The sequence below is a fragment of the Spermophilus citellus genome (assembly GCF_964194105.1).
Source record: "Spermophilus citellus genome assembly, chromosome: 2".
Taxonomy (NCBI): Eukaryota; Metazoa; Chordata; class Mammalia; order Rodentia; family Sciuridae; genus Spermophilus; species Spermophilus citellus.
In genome coordinates this window covers 163,145,804-163,163,845 of record NC_138183.1, presented here as the reverse complement: position 1 = coordinate 163,163,845, position 18,042 = coordinate 163,145,804, and the positions used below count along the sequence as shown (strand labels likewise).

The 18,042-nt window shown below is 38.8% G+C and overlaps 1 protein-coding gene across 1 annotated transcript in view; it reads right to left on the bottom strand.

The window, feature by feature from the left end:
• The window catches only part of GUCY1A2 (guanylate cyclase 1 soluble subunit alpha 2), a 297,421-nt gene extending 279,648 nt beyond the window's left edge, over window positions 1-17,773 (bottom strand). Inside the window, exon 1 of the mRNA XM_081278772.1 lies at window positions 16,741-17,773. Within this exon, the coding sequence (XP_081134898.1) occupies window positions 16,741-17,049 (309 nt within the window). The 5' untranslated portion in view covers window positions 17,050-17,773. The remainder of the gene's footprint in view (window positions 1-16,740) is intronic.
• Window positions 17,774-18,042: the final 269 nt, after the last annotated feature.

The window sequence follows — 18,042 nt, the reverse complement described above, 5'->3', positions numbered from 1 at the left end:
ACGCAGAGAAAATTATAGCTGAAAGGAATTAATTCCAGGCTACACTGTGTGATTTTTGGATACAGCATTTATTTTTCTAAACCTCAATTTATTTTTTTTAATCAAATAGGGAATTCTGGGATAACTACTTCTTAGAGTTGTTGTAAGGTCAAAATATAATAAAACTTTATTATACAAATATACATTCTATGATGGTTCTATGCATAAATCTCTTAATGATGAGATAGCCAAACAAAAATTGTTAAATGGAACCAAACTGACCATGTCTAACATCTAGGACTGTTGCCAGGCATGCCTCTCAGTCTAAAGATGCCAATTAGTAAATGCTGCAAAGCTAATTAGTGCCTTTCAACTCATGGGTACCCTACTAGATAGCAATGGACCTCATACAAGGAAATAACTTGTACCCTCTAAAACATCTTTGCAGCTTCCATTTGCATATTTCCAAAGAATTCTCTGTAATACTTCCAGTATTTGGAAGCTGCAGTGAAATGTTTTCCAACGAGATTCTGGGCATAGGGGAGGTAAAACTTCTAAGTGACTATTATATTATAAAATTAACACATAAAATGAGGAGATGCATTGTCAACCCTGAATGCACTAACTTAAATGATAATTTGTAAATGGATGACAGAGAATTACCTCCAATCACTTGCCGGGATATAATTGCACAAAAATAGGACACTGAGCAAAAGATATAACATTTCTAAAGGCAAACAATACAGAGAAGACCTGGAGCAACAGGTGAACTTACAGAAGGCAACCCACAGGGAAAAGAAGTGAAGGGGAATTGCTTATGAAGCATTATATCTAAGGCTTTTGGTCCTCTGTCATACTAAGTGAGATTATTCCTAAATTAAGAAAAATTCTTCAACCACCATAACTTAAAGCATCAGGTCTCACTGACAAGGTCTCACCTTCAACCAGAAACTTCCTTAAACTGGATTAAAGAATTCGGCATAAAATTCATTTTGCTTTGATTCTAAATGGATTAAAGCAAATTTCTGATTATGACTTGGCTCTTTCTGTAGACTGAACAGTAAGAAATGTGCTGACCATGAAGACTTTGAATAATGAGATTCATTTCACAGTTATTGCTCAGTGTAAATAAATGAATTGTCATTCAGATGCCAACCAAAGTGCCATGGGCATTTTCTTTAGCCAGTCAGTGGCTGAGTGTCTGACTGCTTTAGGACACTAACAGTAACACATCCTTGGAGTTTAGAAGTCTCAGATACAGAAACATCTGAACACTGTGCAGAATGGGTCCCCGCATCCCCGCCCACCTCCACTTCTTCAACCTTTCTTGAAAGAAAAATTCAAGGAGGGTCTGAATATAATCAGAGCTAATGTCGACTGTAAAATGACTATCCAAATGGATATGAAACCTGCTTACTAGGCAGACGTTTGACAGATAATGACTGTGCATCAATAGTCTCTAGATTCCTGAGTTAGAGGTACAGAGTAATCACACTTTTTCTTGGGGGGAGGGGAACACATACAGTCAGAACACTAATACTGCATGACATGAAAAGTCTTATATTTTTAAAATTTCATCTAAACTATCTAAGCACATTTTTAATCTGTCATTCTGTTATGTAACTATTGTATTCCTTCTTCCTTCCATCTAGTAAATCATTTAATTATGCCAAGATATGTGAATCACAGTCATGCACAACTATATACAATGAACATAGTGAAAATATATACCCTTATGATGTAACTATTTCTATGGTAATCAAGACTTTCTTCATATTTAGAAGTCAAACTTCAAGGGACAGCATAAGCTAAGCTATTGGCAATGATGATGGCTTTTGTCAGTCTGCTCATAGCTGCCTCACCCATGGGAGCCTGAAGCATACAAACATGACAGTGGACAGGCAAACTAGGTCAGCCTAGAGGCACAGCCCCAATGAAGAAAGAGAGCAAAGGGGAGGGAGAGGAAGGGAGGAGGCATGGAGCTAGGAAAGATGGTGGAATGAGATGGACATCATTACCCTAAGTACATGTATGAAGACAAAAATAAGGAGTCCTTTGGCATTTCTAACACAGGACTGTCACACAGTCAGAACTAAACAATTGGTAAGAGTAGTAAGGGTCAAGAAAAACCTGAGGAAATTGTGCCCAGCCCCTTTTTACCAAGTCACGAATTAGGAGACAAACAGGAGGTGACATGGAACAATATTGTGTATCACATATGGAAGGGAGAACAATTCATGGCCATGTTGAGAGAAACGGCATGGCAGAAAGAGTTTTGTATCTAAATAGGAAAATGGGGTATTAAAATATAAGTGGTTACTAGATCCCTAAGTTTGGGCAAGTTGCTATTCCTTTCTGAGCCTCAGTTTGCCATCCTTAAATTGGAGCTATTAATCCTTGTCCTGCCTTCTTTATACATTTCCTGAGATAATGTATGTTTTAAAGCATATTTGATAAATTCCAAACAGATGTTACTTATGGGAGTGACCTTTCTGTATGGAAATTGTAGGTCAACATATCACGTATGCTCTCACAGACCTAAGTGGGAAAAATAAAAAATGCTTTGTGTTTCTAGGCGTTAAAAAAAGAAAGTGAAAGCCCTGGATTTTCAAAATTTTCTCCAAAATCTGCTTACACTAAATACTAATCAAAATAAGCTGTTTACTAAAAAATGACCAACCTAATATGGACTGTTTAGAAGACCAGCAAGAGACATCAAAACCAGCTCACGTTAGAACCAGATTTTTAACAGTGTAGTATTACTAGTCATTTGTTTGTCTCATTAGCTAATGAGAAATTAGTAATTAGGAAAAGGAGATGATGAAAGGATGTGAGTAAGAAAGGGATATTGGGAACAGATGAGGAGAAATGTTTTTGGCACACTATGTTTTTTTTTTTTTCAAATTCTTTCTACAATACTACATCAGTTTTAAATATCTCACCCTGACATTCTGCTTCACAAATACCAAAAGTTGACCCGTAAAAGTTATATAAATAAGCACGTATACACATTGACGCCTAACAACAGGGAATTTAATGACATGATGCTTAGGAACGGGTTACTATACCAATCACCAGTTTCTAAAAACATTGGAATCCCTCTGCATGCCTAGCCTATGGCTTCTAACTGGAATTTCCAAAGCAACCCAGTGCAGAAACATCTATAACTGGCACAACATATATTAATCCATACATTAGCCATAACATATATTAATCCATACATTAGCCATATAAGTAGCAAAATCTCTGGAATCTCTAAGCATTATAAAACATAAGGACAACATGAGTCACACTTGGGCACATGAGTCTTATTTAAAAGCAACCTAAAGTAGCAGTAATTCTTTAAGGCAACAGAAAATAGTTTTTGATCCAAAATTTAAAGTGTATTGCCACATCATCAAAAGTACTATAAATTTATCATTATTCTTTTTACCAACCAAGATATCTGTACTATTCCCACAGACTAATAACATAAAATAATTTACTGCAGCTACAGAGATATCCAGATTACTGGCTAAGAAGCTCTCAGAAGCACCACAACCATGTAGTCACTGTTATGTGGCAGAACCTTCTGAAACCAGACATTAGATATCTGGAGAGCTATCTCCATTCCACTCACCCCCAAACTTTCCCACACACACACAAAAAAAATTTTTGTTTTCCACTCCTACTTAAAATAGATGCTTAAAATTAAGGGAGGAGATTTTCAATTACTTTAACATGAAAAGGTACTTAAAATGTGGACAGTCAAAATTTGTCAGTTGGGAGATAATCATAGCAGATTTTTGTGGCATGAGGGAGGGAGGAAGGGAGGGAGGGAGAGAAAGAGAGAGAGAGAGGTGCAAAGAGAAAGACTGAGAATAGAGACTACCAAAAATAAATATCTCTTCGGTTTTTTTCTCACCCTTAATCCATAATATATCAGAGGTTACACTGGCATAAAATACAAAGAATTAAATTTGGATAGACTTTACTTTGATATGCCTTTTTTTCATTTCTATTAGTCACTCTGCAAGAGCAAAATAATAAAGTTTGTATTTTAGGTTATGTTTTCAGGCAAACATATATTGATTTGATTTATAAGTCATAAAGTAATTGAATACCTTATCTAATGGTAAAAAATTATTGGTGATCTTATTTTTAGATCCATGTTTGTAGATTCACATTTTATAGTCATACGATGGTGATATTTTCTATTGATTCATATCTGAAAGTGACTTGATAGTATGTATTCTTTGAAAAAAATTTTATGTTGTGGCAACTTGTGGTGAAATGCTTTTTCTAACTGCAAGCTGTCTAATGGAATTTGTTGATTTCTATCATTACAGTCATCATTAATGCCATGGATTAAAGTGATACATTCCCTGTCTATAATCAAAATAATTGGGAATCTCTGTCAACTTAGTGTTTGAGATCTAAATTATCTGGATTTTTCTAAATGGTCAAGAAAGATAGTTCTGGTATATAGTTCAGTGTGCTGGCCTACCATGCGCAAATCCCTGGAATCAAACTCCTCCAGCACTGCAATCAATAAGTGTGTGTGTGTGTGTGTGTGTGTGTGTGTGTGTGTGTGTACACACATGGGGCTGGAGATACAGTTCAGTGGAAGAGCACTTGCTTAACATGTACAAAGTCTTGTATTTAATCCCCAGTATCTAAAAAGAAAAGAAAGAAAGAAATAGATTGATGGTAGAGAATTACTTTTACAACTTAATTTAATGTTTTATTTCCTCCATCTTCCCCAACGCCCATCCCAAGAATGCAGCTAAATAATAAAAACCTCTAAATGCTTGGAAAATTAGCAGGCAGCAGTTGCTTAGACCACAATTCACACAGCCATTTGTAACAAGCTACAGATGAATCTCATCCATTCTCTTTCAGCCACCAAGTTGGGTCCGTACTTTGCAAACACACTTTTAGAGAAAGAACTTAATTCAGAATAAATGGATAGATTAGTTTTCTTTGAAATGTGTTTATAATGGCAATAAGTTAACACAAGAGAAAAAAAAGAAAGACTTTATAGCTTGCAAACACTGTCAAGTCCACAAAGCGTTTATTGATCTTTACATCAGGTGGAAACAATAAATTTCTCTTTCCAGCATCTACAGTAGAAACTCCCTCATATTTGTCTGAAGCTTCAAATGGAATTACAAAGTCAGTAGCGAAGATTTGCTCTTATTCACAGTCTCTGTTCCATTCCCACATAATCTCATCATTCTCACTCCCTACAATAAATGCCTTTGGAGGCAGATTTTTTTTGTGAAAGAAGTAAAATCCATTTTCATTATTTTGGGCAAATTTTTAAAAGACACAATGAGAGTAATTATGGCTTTTCCAGATTTCTATTAAATGGTATTTATTTAAATTCAAAGTCCAATCAGGCAGAGTCTCTTCAACACTATATAATCAATACTGGTTAGACAGATAGTTCCCAAGTACCTACATGTAAAAAAATACATAGATCAGTATTTCAAATATGCTATTAAAATGAACTAAGGTTCTTATGTATAAGTACTATGACAAACAATCTATAAGAATCTCTGTATCCTTTCCTCTCTGAAAAGTAAACAAGCTTCTAAAGCTAAAAAACAAATGTTCTTTAAGACACCATTCATTCAAAAATCAAGACATTTTTTATACAGAACTTAAACCAATCACAAAGGAAAAAGTGAAATTGGAAGAAATCCGGCAGACTCAGTGAGACAGCTCTGAGAGAATTTGGTCAACAGACATTTAAATGAGATGCCTCTTTCTTTTTCTGAGACCTACGGAAGCCTACTGAATGAAGAAGACTTAGGCTCCTTGCTGTTACAATTCAGGTGATACCCAAGTTTTCTCTTGGGGTAACATAAAACTTTGCTTCTAAAGCCACTAGCGACTTTTCCACCAGTATCAAAAAAAAAAAAAAAAGCATGAAAAAGAGTTGTAACAGAGAATAAAGTTGTACTGGGAGTGTGTGTGTGTGTGTGTGTGTGTGTGTGTGTGTGTGTGTTTACCTTTTTAAACTAAAAGGCAGCAAACTAATACGAATATAAACTTAAAAACAGTTCCTTTCATGTGAAGTTAAACTTACAACTTATAACTTCAGCAGATTAAGAGAAAACACGATATGCTTTATTATTTACCTGTACACTTTGCTATTTGAATATAATATTAATGAAGAATGAAGTAAGACGTTTCAGACCTGATTTGATATCCCATGGTCAGTACAGCCCCAACCATTAAAATACACATAGAGAACTATACATGGGATGACAATTTAAATTTGACAGTTGCTAGATATACAAAATTACTGACCAATCACTGAATTCTAGAATAAAGATGAGACTGTGGTAAATTAGGTGTAAATGAAACCAAAATCTAGCACTGGGATTTGCTACTCCTAATTGGCCATATTGCATTCCCCTTGAGAACAGAGAAAATTAAGTGTCCTCATCCTTGGGAAAGGAGTTTGAGAATGCCTCTAGGGCAACCCTATCCTTTCTCAAATCCCATCAATCTCATCTGTCCCCAGTTTTCTCTCTTACCTTCAAACATAAGTCTTCACCTCTTCAGTTAACTTTGACTTTGCCTCACAGACCCTTCTCTCCCCTGCTCCTTTTTATTGCTACATGTCTTAGAGATGTGTGCCCTGATGTCTTTTATTTGCTCATCATACACTCCCTCTTTAAACCTCCTTTAATAGCTTTCTATCTCAAATGCAGGATTGACTTTTTCTTCTAAAGCCACTAGCAAACTCATTCACAGTGGGATGGAAAGTACTATCCTTAAATTTTCTTCACTATTTTGCAAACATCAACCACTACCACCCTTGCATCCACCTGTTCCCCCAGCCATTTCACACCCTTCTAACACACACACACACACACACACACACACACACACACACACACACACAAAAGCATTCTGCCATCTACATTCTGCTGGGTTTTATTTTATGCTTTGTTTTTGTATATTGCTTCCCAATTCTCTGCTGCTATTTTTCTCTTTCTCTTTCACTCAAAGAGCTTGTCAATTTTCAAGATATTAACTATTCCCTCCAAAGTCACTATCTTCAATCATGTGCTCCAATCCAAGCTCCAATCCCAAATCTTCAATTCCATGTTTACTGAACTGACTGACAGGCAGTGTACTAAGGCTGGTGATCCAGTAATACCAAACCCTTAAAGAGCTCACAGTCCAGAGCTAACCATTTTCATGTAAATATTAAAACTCCAAATCAAAGGTTATTGTTATATTTCTTCCACATCCCACCTTCCCACTAATGAGTTTTATACTTTAGTTAATGACATCTCCATTCACAAACTCACTATCATAGGTTGGGTTCCCCGGAAAGCAGACTTTGAGGAGATCAGCATGCAGGAAATTTATGAGGGAATGCTCTTGGCATCAACATCCATGAAAGAGCAAAGAAGGAAGCAGGATTGGACTGTAATGTCGTCTCAGTGGAGGCCTCAGTTGACCCTATGTGGAATTCTGACACCAGAACTGCCTGAATTAGGGCAAGGGAGCCAAGGCTTTTTACCCTACACTGATTAGTCACAGAAACGAAGCATGACCTTGAGCAAGGCAGCTTCTTCAACCCAGGCCATATATATAAGGGCTGACAGTTGAGGTTTCACTTGCAGCTGTACTCTAGGTATCTAGGGAGTTAGTCCATCTCTAAAGAGGCACCTAGGCAGTAGACGGAAGATGTGATTTGGAGCTAGACCAGATTCTAACTTTATCTCCATCCATAATTAACTGTAATCACAGGCAGGTCTCTCAACATCTCTGAATCTAAATTTTCTTATGATTTTGAGAAATCAATGATATATATTATAAAAATACTTAATAAATGCTAGATCCATAATAGTTGTCTAATGCAATCTAATCCTCCTCATGCATATGGTACTTTTAAACTAGTTTCTTTCTTTTCCAAGTCCTAGGAATTCCCTCAAAATTGCATAACAATAGAGATGTGCTGAGAAATGATCTCTAGCCAGGATTATTTGAGGGGCTGCAAAGAGCACAGTGAGCAACAGACAAGGTTCCTGCTACTGTGAAACTTAAGCTAGAGTGAGGGAAGAAAGACAATATATTAGTAAACAAGTAAACTAAAAGATAATTTCTGGTGATGAGTGTTATGTTGAAAACCAACCAATAAATGATGATAAGAGAGAGAGAGTTTGGTGGGGAAAGCCACTTCTGATGAGGTAACCTGAGCTGAAGTCATGTGGAGAACTGAGAGAGGGTGTAGGTGAGGAGCATTTCTGACCTGGGAAAGAAGACAAAAGTCCTGAGCCAAGATGATGCTTGCATGACATATTCAAAGAGCATATCACAGAATCATGAGTGTGGACTGGCATATCACAAGACGAGATCAGAGACACAGGCTCTTGATATCTTATAGATCATGGAAACACATTATCCCTGCATTACTGTCATAATTAATAGAATGAAATATGTAGCTCACTTAGCAAAGTGCCTGATACATGGTAAAGACTCAACAAATCAATACTAGTGTTATTACTATCATCACCATAAAATCCACAGATTATTGTGAAGTTTCAATAAAACACCAAGTATGGTGCTGTTTTTAAATGCTTGAAGCATTTTAGAAAACAGTATTATAACTATATTTCTCTTATTTGTGCCTAAGAAAAAAACTAAAAATGGAACTATTAAAATAAAACAAAATATGTTGTTGCCTATAGAGCAATGCCAGACATAACACAAACTACACCAGGATTTATTCAATCATTTATTCATTGTTCTGATACACATTTATTGAGTCCCTCTATAACTCAGACCCTCTGCTAGGCATGGGCATACTCCAATAAATAAGACACGATCTCTTGTCTTAAGAAGCCAGAATACAGTGAAATCACACTTCAGTGCAATAAGGCCTATAGTACAGATGTGAGCCATAACTTAGTAGTCCACAAAGCAAAAATGCAGTCATATAAAACAGGGTGTATGTGCATAAAAAAGAAAAAAATCCTCTCCATTAAGTTGGAGGGTTCGTGCATGAAGAAGCACAGGCATAAAGCAACAAGGAACAATGTATTTTAGAACTTGATTTGTCACAAGACACAGTACATTTACACATAACACATACAGTGCAGTGAATGGAAAAGAAGTCAAAATGGACTTTAAGTACTTGTAACTAAAGTAACAGCAGATAGCTTCTTCTCATGATAGACTGGTTGTCTACAAATGCCAAGTTGTCTACAAATGCCAAGTCTCCCAATAATCAATCATCATTTATTTAGAGAGTTCAACTAGACTCCTATCTGACATGTTCACTAAATGACAGAAAGATTAATTGGCTGAGGCTGTAGAGGTTAGCAACCACAACTATTTTTGTGAAGTAGTGTTTGACGGGTAGCCCTATACATCTCATATGTAAACCTCCTATTTGTTTTTTTCTAGGAAAAAAAAAATCTGACATTCAGATCTGTTGATTTCTTCCTTCACCTTTTTAAATTTTTCACTGGCAGGGAACAAATTGTTCCTTCAAAAATGAACCAGTAGATGGAGCATTTGAGAAGTGTTGCATCAATATGTGGAAAAGCAGATGGTGATATCAAATTGACACTCAAAACAACCTTTCTTCTTCTCTTTCCTCTAAGATTCCCAATGTTTTTGAGTATCTATTCCTTTATTTTGAAGAAGGGATCCACAAGATATTTACAGTAATGATATGTGATCTACTAAACATAAACATCCTTGGGGAAAAGGGGAGAGTCCACGAATAAAGCTACAAATGGTGAAACTTCAAATGACTTCTACTGCACAACCAAGGAGATTATCTTGACCTGTTAAGCAAAATAAGCCAAACTCAGAATGCCGAGGACTGTATGTTTTCTCTCAAATGTGGAAGCTAGAGAGAAAAAAGAAAAAGAATGGGGGTGGGAGAATCTCGTGAAAATGGAAGGGATATCAGTACAGGAAAGGGACCATGATGAGGAAAGAGTGAGGGAAAGAGGAAATACTAGGGAATAATATGGAACAAATTATATGAATATGTAACAATGAATATATATGTTACATATGAATATGTAACAACAAATTTCACTATTATGTATAATGATAATGCACCAATCAAAAAATAAAGGACACGGGCCTAGTGACACATGCCTGTAATCTCAGGAGGCTGAGGCCAGAGAATTGCAAGTTCAAGGCCAGCCTGGGTACTTGACAAGACTCTGTTTCAAAATAATCACTAGAAAGAGCTCACTGAGCTTAGATCGATTGCCTCCAAGTTATGGGATTCAGTTACCTTTCAATACAGCTTTACAGTGTCCAGAAATTCACTGTTTTGTTCAAAATGTACAGTCTAGGCCCCTCTCTGGCACTATCAGACCAGAATCTTTGAAGGTGGGGCCCAGGAATCTACATTCTAACAACGTTCCACAGATAACATCTTACAAGTTTGATAACCACTAATTTAAATGAAGAACTGCTAATAAGCTTCAACTAAAGCCTATTCAAGAAGTGACTTCTCGCTATCCTATTTATAAACATATTCACTCTTTCTCAATTCCCCATAACAGTCCCAACAAATCTCCAGCTTCAGAGATTTCTAGCCCCCTACTTCCTTAATCACTCTAGGCCTGGAATCTTCAATATTGTAAGGTACTCTGAGTTTATGGCACATAATTCTAGACCTTCAGATCCTGTCCTGAGGTGATATTTGAGGATTAAGATGATGTCATTTCCATCCCCTTGCAGTGCATTTTTGGCAACAGTAGCCCACTTGCTGACAAACATCTCTCTCTCATTTGACAGAGAATTGTTTAGAAAATGTAAGCAATCCAGACTGGAGGAGAGTCATTACATTTACCTAACTTCTTAAAATATAAATAGGCCACCAAGGGTCCTAGAAGGAAAATACTGTTCCATATGTTCATTTTAAGACAACTTCATTATGAAGTTTTGCTTTAAATAATAGGCAAAAGCAAAAAATTCAAACAGGTTTGCACTCTTGAGTATGTCTCTCTGAGGCTGGATGCAAAATATAAACATTTTGTTTGATAGAACCAAATACACCACAAAAATACCAGACACAAAAGAAACAAACACAATTGGACAAATAAAAACATACATTCCTTTATTCTGAGTACTTTATTGAATACCCATTAAGTACCAGGTTCCGTACTAAACACCAGATAAATATGTGTATTGAAGATAAGAGGGAGAATTTAAGTAGAGGCTTTGAATTTTGAGTTAAATTATTGGCTCATACATCAAACAAGGTCCTGCTAAGAAAACCCAGTTAGTTGATAGCCCCTGGCAAACATTCTCACTGCTTATGCCACATGATTTTTTTTCTTTTTTTTTCTTTTTTCTTTTTTTGTGGAGGAAGGAGCTGCAGATTTAACTCAGTGGTAAAGTGTTTGCCTCATATGCACAGGACCCTGGGTTCGATACTCAGCATAGCAAAAAAAGAAAGAAAAATTAAAAATTGCTCCCAAGATGTATAAAATCCCAAAAGGGAAAATTGTAGTTTCTTAATAATTCATGATAAATATTATATGTGTCTAGAGATGGTACATTAATTTTGCTATTATGTTTAGTAAAATGTGTATTTATTTTACTTTTAGCTTTGTATGATAGAGGCAACAAAGCAAAAGCAAAGGTGAACAAAAAGAGCAATGAGGATATAGAGTGGAAAGATATATAACATTCAAGCACTACTCCATGCATCTAGCAATCCTTCAAGGGTGACAAATTATACACTAAAGAGGAATGTATAATCACGTCACCTCTACTTACAAACTCATAATCACCGACAGCATTTCTTCTTGTCAAATTTTCTTTTTAAAACAAAGGTCTTGCAACTAATCTGGTAGCCAACAAATAGAGCACTGAACACACACCAAGCACATGAGTCTTTAGCTGGGTATTTGTTGCATCTCACAGCTCAGCCCTTTAAATATACACACATAGATTACTTTGAAAACAATAAATGGGGAATGCTTGACATTCTCAGACAAATGAAATGACTCATTTCTCTCTCATCTAATTTTTTTCTAATTTAAAATTAATTTGCTGTGAAATACCTACATTCTACCAAATACAATTGCCCTCATATTATTAGAGAAGTCATAAAAGTGTTTCTCATATTGCACACAACGGTCAGTAGTTTGGTGGAAATGTTTGAATCTGCAATCATTATATATTCCTGTGTATGTGTGTGCATCATAGCCAGGGAGCCAAAAAAAAGGTCTCCAGTTTTAATTTTTTTTAATGGATTGGCTGACTATGCCAACAAAATAAAGTGCTTCTCATCTCTGCCTGCCCTCCCTTTGGACTTAACATCTGCTAAACTCTTCTATGAACTTTTCCAATACAATTACATGCAAGTGAATTATTGGGGAAAAAGGAAAAAATTTTTAAATCTTTTGGATCCAAATTTGGTTGAAATTCATGGATCTCACCCTGAAACTATTATTTACTGGGTTCATGGAGTTTTTTCAAAGACTATTACTCCTCTTTCTCAACAAATCTACAAGGTAGTTGTTATTTCTAGTTCAGAAAAGAGGAAACCAAGGCCTAAAGAAGGTAGGAGGCAGCTTTCTGGGGTCTCACACTGAGTAAGGAACTCTGTGGGGGATTATTATCCTTGTTCTTTCAAATCTACCATGCCATTTCTCCAGGATTAGAGATAAGGTATAGAAAGACAATAGACAGCCATTAACTACTGATTTCAAAATTATGCCATCTAAATTCCACAAATGTGAAAACATTTAACTACTGCAATATATTTTATCTACTTTTCAATTGCAATAAATCTGTTCCTCAGAACTTCTTAGCCAAACTGAGTCCCAACTCTAAAGAGCCTTAATTAAAATACATAAATTATTAAATCTCCTACTTCACAAATAATTATTTGTATTTCCCACTGTCTACATGCGATGTACACTCATACTTTGTAAGGATTTTTCTTAAGGATTTAAACATGTCAGAAAGCTAACTTTATTAGGTTAAATATGTATTTTTTATTTCCTATCACCTTTTCCTAAGCATTTGTGAATATAATTTCCTTTTCCAAAATGATGAAAACAATTTTGGCCTTTTCATCCTTTAAACCCAGCTTCCTTTCATTTCTCCCTCCTCACTTTTCTAGATAATTCCCTAGGTCTATAGATTTTTCTCCCTTATTTTCCATCCTTCCAGTTCTGTTACTTTTCTTCCTGCCATTCTGCTCTCTTTAGCTTCTGAGATTTTTCAAAGCCACCTGCAATGTTGTAAACAACCAACAGTTCTCTGACAAGAAACCTGGGGAAGTCTTGCCCGTGAGTTGGTCTACTGGCATACCTTCACTGATGACAGGCTGACATTAGCAAAACCCAGCACTGATGTCAAAGTGATAAGGCAACTAAGCAACTCTCATTTACAATAATAAAATATAAATAAATGAATTATTAAATTCACACTTGATGTAAAATTCCCAGCTGTTTCTCCATGTGTTCCCAAGTATTAAATTATTTTAAAATAATTAATGCAATTAATGATTTTTATGTCTTAAATCCAGTCATTAGAGTTATTTTATTATTATATCTGTAGTCCACAGATTTACAGTGAACCAAACCACCAAAGTGGATGATAAAGAAAACTCCCTAGACATCAGAAAGACCAATGGCATTCTTATGTTTTCCTTCAACAGATTCCTTAAAAGAAAGACTAAGTCAAAGAAGTTCCATGAGGTCAAAAACCAGTTATGTTTGTTCGGTGTTTGTATTGCCAGTGCCCTCCACAACACTTACCACGGAGCAAATCTTCAAATATTTTTGAATAACTAGATGAATTAAGCTGCTAAAAAAAAGTAATCTGCTTCCTTCAAAAGTTTTAAGATTCACAACATATGCCCTATTTTTCTCTCATATGCCATGATCACTGTTTATCCAAGGGCTGATAATACAATACATATGTTTGTAAAACCTCATATTAGGGAGGAAACCTTAGTATAACACTGTATAGTTGAAAAGGACCCTAGAGAGTTAAAGCAATGAGCTCAGAGAGATAAAAATATTTCATTGCTCAAGGTAAAATTACAATCAGGTCTCTTGAATTCTGGAACTTTTTTCAATTTCACCAACTCAACTTACTTAAATTATTTAAATAATATAAAGTATTTTAATTTTTATAACCAATATCAATAACAACTAAAATATAAGAATTGTAAGTTGGAATATTCCATGGATGAAATAACTAGTGTAATTACTTGGCAATGTCCAACTATTTGTTAAATTCATTTTCATTCTTCCATTTTTAATAAAGAGCAAATTCCAAGTGATTGATATATTTCACCATAGTTCTACTGGTAAACAGGAGCTCCGATAGCAACAATTTCTCCTAAAGCATATTGTGATAGAATGCAAGAAAGCCCACAGTATTAAAAAAACAACCAGAAATTCCTATCTATACATGCCCTGGCTATTCTAGAGGAGTTTTACAAGTTGTTCACCCCTAATAAGAGAGGATATTCAGGGCATATTTTATCACTCCAAGTGCTTGCTCTCAGAGAAGTTTTGAATCCTGACAATGTAAGAAAATAGATCTACTAGAACTTTTTGAGGCAAAATCCTGATTGCCAAATAAAAGAAACTGGGTAATACGACACAGAAATAAGTCACTGCTTTGAAATATAACCTGTTTTCTTTGTGTCACTAAAGTGTACTGGTGATGTGCTTGGCCAACAAGAATTTCTCTACCCATGCCTTGTGGGGTTGAAGATGTTTGCACTATTCACCTGCATCTTCTCATCATCCTCCTAACACACTTTTTTCAAAATAGAAAAGAATTGCACACGGCTTGGAAAGTACATAGAGCTGCTGCACTGTTTGATCAACATTATTATTTCTAAATTTCTTACTCTGGAAATCATTATCTGAGTATACAGCTTTTCATAAGAAAATCATTCATATTTGACTTACAGCAGTAAGTACAATTTATCTACTCCTCATGTAAGTTGAAGAAAATAGTCTTAGATTAAATTGGCATTTCCAGAGACACTGCTGCCACTACTTTTTAGAAATTTTTAGATTCTAATTCTTAGACAAAAACAAAACTCCAGGATTCTAAAGGCACTGCCCTGAAAACTAATCATTACCTTTAATAATATTATTGTATTAAATATGGATCTGTTATATTGAAGAATTATTATACTGTACAAATGTTGCTTTAGGTATGACACAAACCTACAGATACACCCTTACTAAATTCCTCTTATACGGGATTATGTTCAATTTGCAACATGAAATAGTTCCTAAACCTATACTGCCTGAGAAATGTTTATAGGGAAAAGTAACACATAGGAGTTAGCCCATTCTGAACTTTCTTTCTAGGTTATCAATGGAAAAGGTGACAGAAAGTATATTAAAGGGCAAAATACACAAGAGGCAAATGACTGTGAGTAGTTAAAAAAAAAAGTCACTCTCCATTAGTGCAAATGCCAAGGGGACACTTCTAAGATTACCTGTACCAGTGCCCTTTTCCTAAGGATCCCAATATTTCTCAAGTCCTTCCTAACATCATTTGCAAGAGTATTTTCAAAAGCAAAACTTTATGGCAAATAAGATCAATGTTCAGATTTATTGTGGAAACTTTGAAGAAGCTAAAGTCCTAGAGGTGGATTGGGGGTGTGGGGGGGGTGCTATCAGGAGTTAAAGTCCTTGCTTACAATGTCTGGGTGAGGCTTAATGGTGGAGAGAGTTTTCACACTGAATTTCCTTCAGATTCTGTCTGCAATAGAGTGGATTCCTTCAAAAGAGAGTTCACTCAGACAGACTGGATCAGAGGTCTGATATTCCTGCAAACAATAAAGGTCAAGGGTAGCTGAAATGCCTGAGCAGGAGTACTATAGAAGGATGCCTAAAACGGGGAATCTGGTGTACACCTGGAACTACTGATACAGACATCCCAAGATTAGTACAAATTTGGAGAGGTTATGAAGGCATTTATTCATTGGACAAATATTTATGAAGGGCCTAACATAAAGAAGGCATGGAAAAAAGACGGAAGAATCCAGGAAAGAGAGAGTGAAGGATAAGATGAGGGTGCAAGAATTAATAGGGAGGTTTAGAAAACTGTACACTAAGTTTACCCAAAGAAGATGATTAAGTCAATAAATGTTCAGTGAATGAGAGAGAAAAAACAGCTAAGGGTGCAGATGAGAGACTGCAGGTTTCTCGTCAGAAGGCAGCTCAGAAAACTATGAAACAGTTCTTAAGATTTGAGAAAAGGGAAGCAACATAGAATGCAGATAGCCTGTAGAATTCAAAGATGTCAGAGAAGGTCACACTAAGATCCAGAGAGTGTGGGAAATAAGGAGAGCAATGGGTTCTCGGCATAGACTGGGGCTCCTTTGGGATGCTGAGAACAGAAATTAAAGACATGGAAATGGAACTGAACAGCCCAGTGCCTGGGAAAGTTTGGGGGAAAGAAAACAGGTGGGTGTGAAGAAGCACGGGGGCCATCCGGGAGACAGTGATGAAGTAGGGTCCAGGGCTACAAGTTGTCAGATTCTCTCACATCAAAAGATTTACCAAGAGTGGAGTCTGACTTCTTTCCCATGTCCTAATCCCCTATTCTTCCAGAGCCCAGAGGTTCGGATCCCTCCTGGGGCCGAACCCAAAGACCCGAAGGGTGAGACCGGGCCGCCCCCCAGCGGTCGGGCACTGAGCCCAAGACCCTAATCGCCCGGCTCCAACTTTCCCGATCCCTGTCCTCTCTCCCGAAGCGCTGCCCCCCCCCCTTGCGCCCCCAGCTCACCGAGGGCGCCGTCAGGCGGCTGATGCTCTCGCCCAGTGAGTCCAGGTTGACCCGCCTGCGGCGCTGCGCCCTCTTGGCCCCGGCGGTGGCGGCGGCGGCGGCGGCGGCGGCGGCGGCGGCAGCAGAGGCAGCAGGGGCCGGGGCGGCAGTGGCCGCGGCCGCGCTGGGCTCGGGCGGCCCGGGCGGGCTCCGGCTGCCGTTCCAGCAGAGCTTAGACAGGGGGCACTCCCCCTCCTCCTCCGGGCTGGTCTCCAGGTAGTCGGAGCCCAGGGAGCTGAAGGACTCGGACGAAATCTTCCTTCGAGACATGCTGCTGGCGATGCTATTGCGGCCGAGGCGGCGGCGGTGGCGGGGACGCGGGCGGAGGCGGCGGTGGCGGGACCGGCGAGCGGCGGCTTTAGGCGCGTCGGGGCCGCGGAGCGCTGCGGTCGCGCTCTGCCGGGTGGGAGTACCCGGGGCAGCCGAGCCCCAGGAGCCAGCTGCTCATGGCGGGAACTTGGGGCGCCGCGGCACCTTGGGGCCCGGGCTTACCGGCGGCGCCGGGCTGGGCTGGGGGCCGCCGCCGCCTCTGCTGCTGCTCGCGCGGCGCCGCCTGAGCGCCCGCCTCAGCGCATCGCCGTGCGCCGCGCTCCCGCTCGCGGGAAGGCACGGAATGTGTGACCGCTGACGGCGGGCGGGGAGGGCTGCGGCCCGTGCGGTCCGGGAGGCAGAGGCTTCTGCCGCCTGCGCGACTATCTCGCCCCTTTCCCCTCTCTCTTCCCGCCCCTCTCCTCCCGCCTCTCTCCACTTACTGCCCGCCTCCCTCCTTCTCCCTTTATCCACCCCCACCCCATGCTCTCCCTCCGCCGGTATCACGTGTCGCCATCATACTCGTTGGGAGTCTCTGCCTCGCCTGTCGCCACGTTTCAGGAGCAACGAGGACACTTCGTTGCTGTCCTCTGCGCGCCCTCCTCGTTGCCACAGTCCCCTGCTACGAGGAGGAGCGCACCATGCCTGGGTTCGGACCAAGGGTCCCCAACCCAAAATGTCCTATCCCTGGGCCTCGGGAAAGGCAGTTGAGTAGCTGACGGGCCCGCGGGTGCTCAAGGGGAGAGGGGCGCAGGGTTGGAGGCGGGAGATTTCCCCCTGCGGCCACGTCAGGGAAGTCTGGCGGTGTGAAGCGAGGGTTTAGGGTCCATGTTTGTCTTTTCCCCTCCTTCCTCCGAGTTTATTTGGGAAGTTCCGAGGCGGAAGGGAAAGGCTGAAAGGTCCAGCCCAATCATTCCGGAGTAGACGTTTACAGAGGAAGGGGAGGAAAAGGGT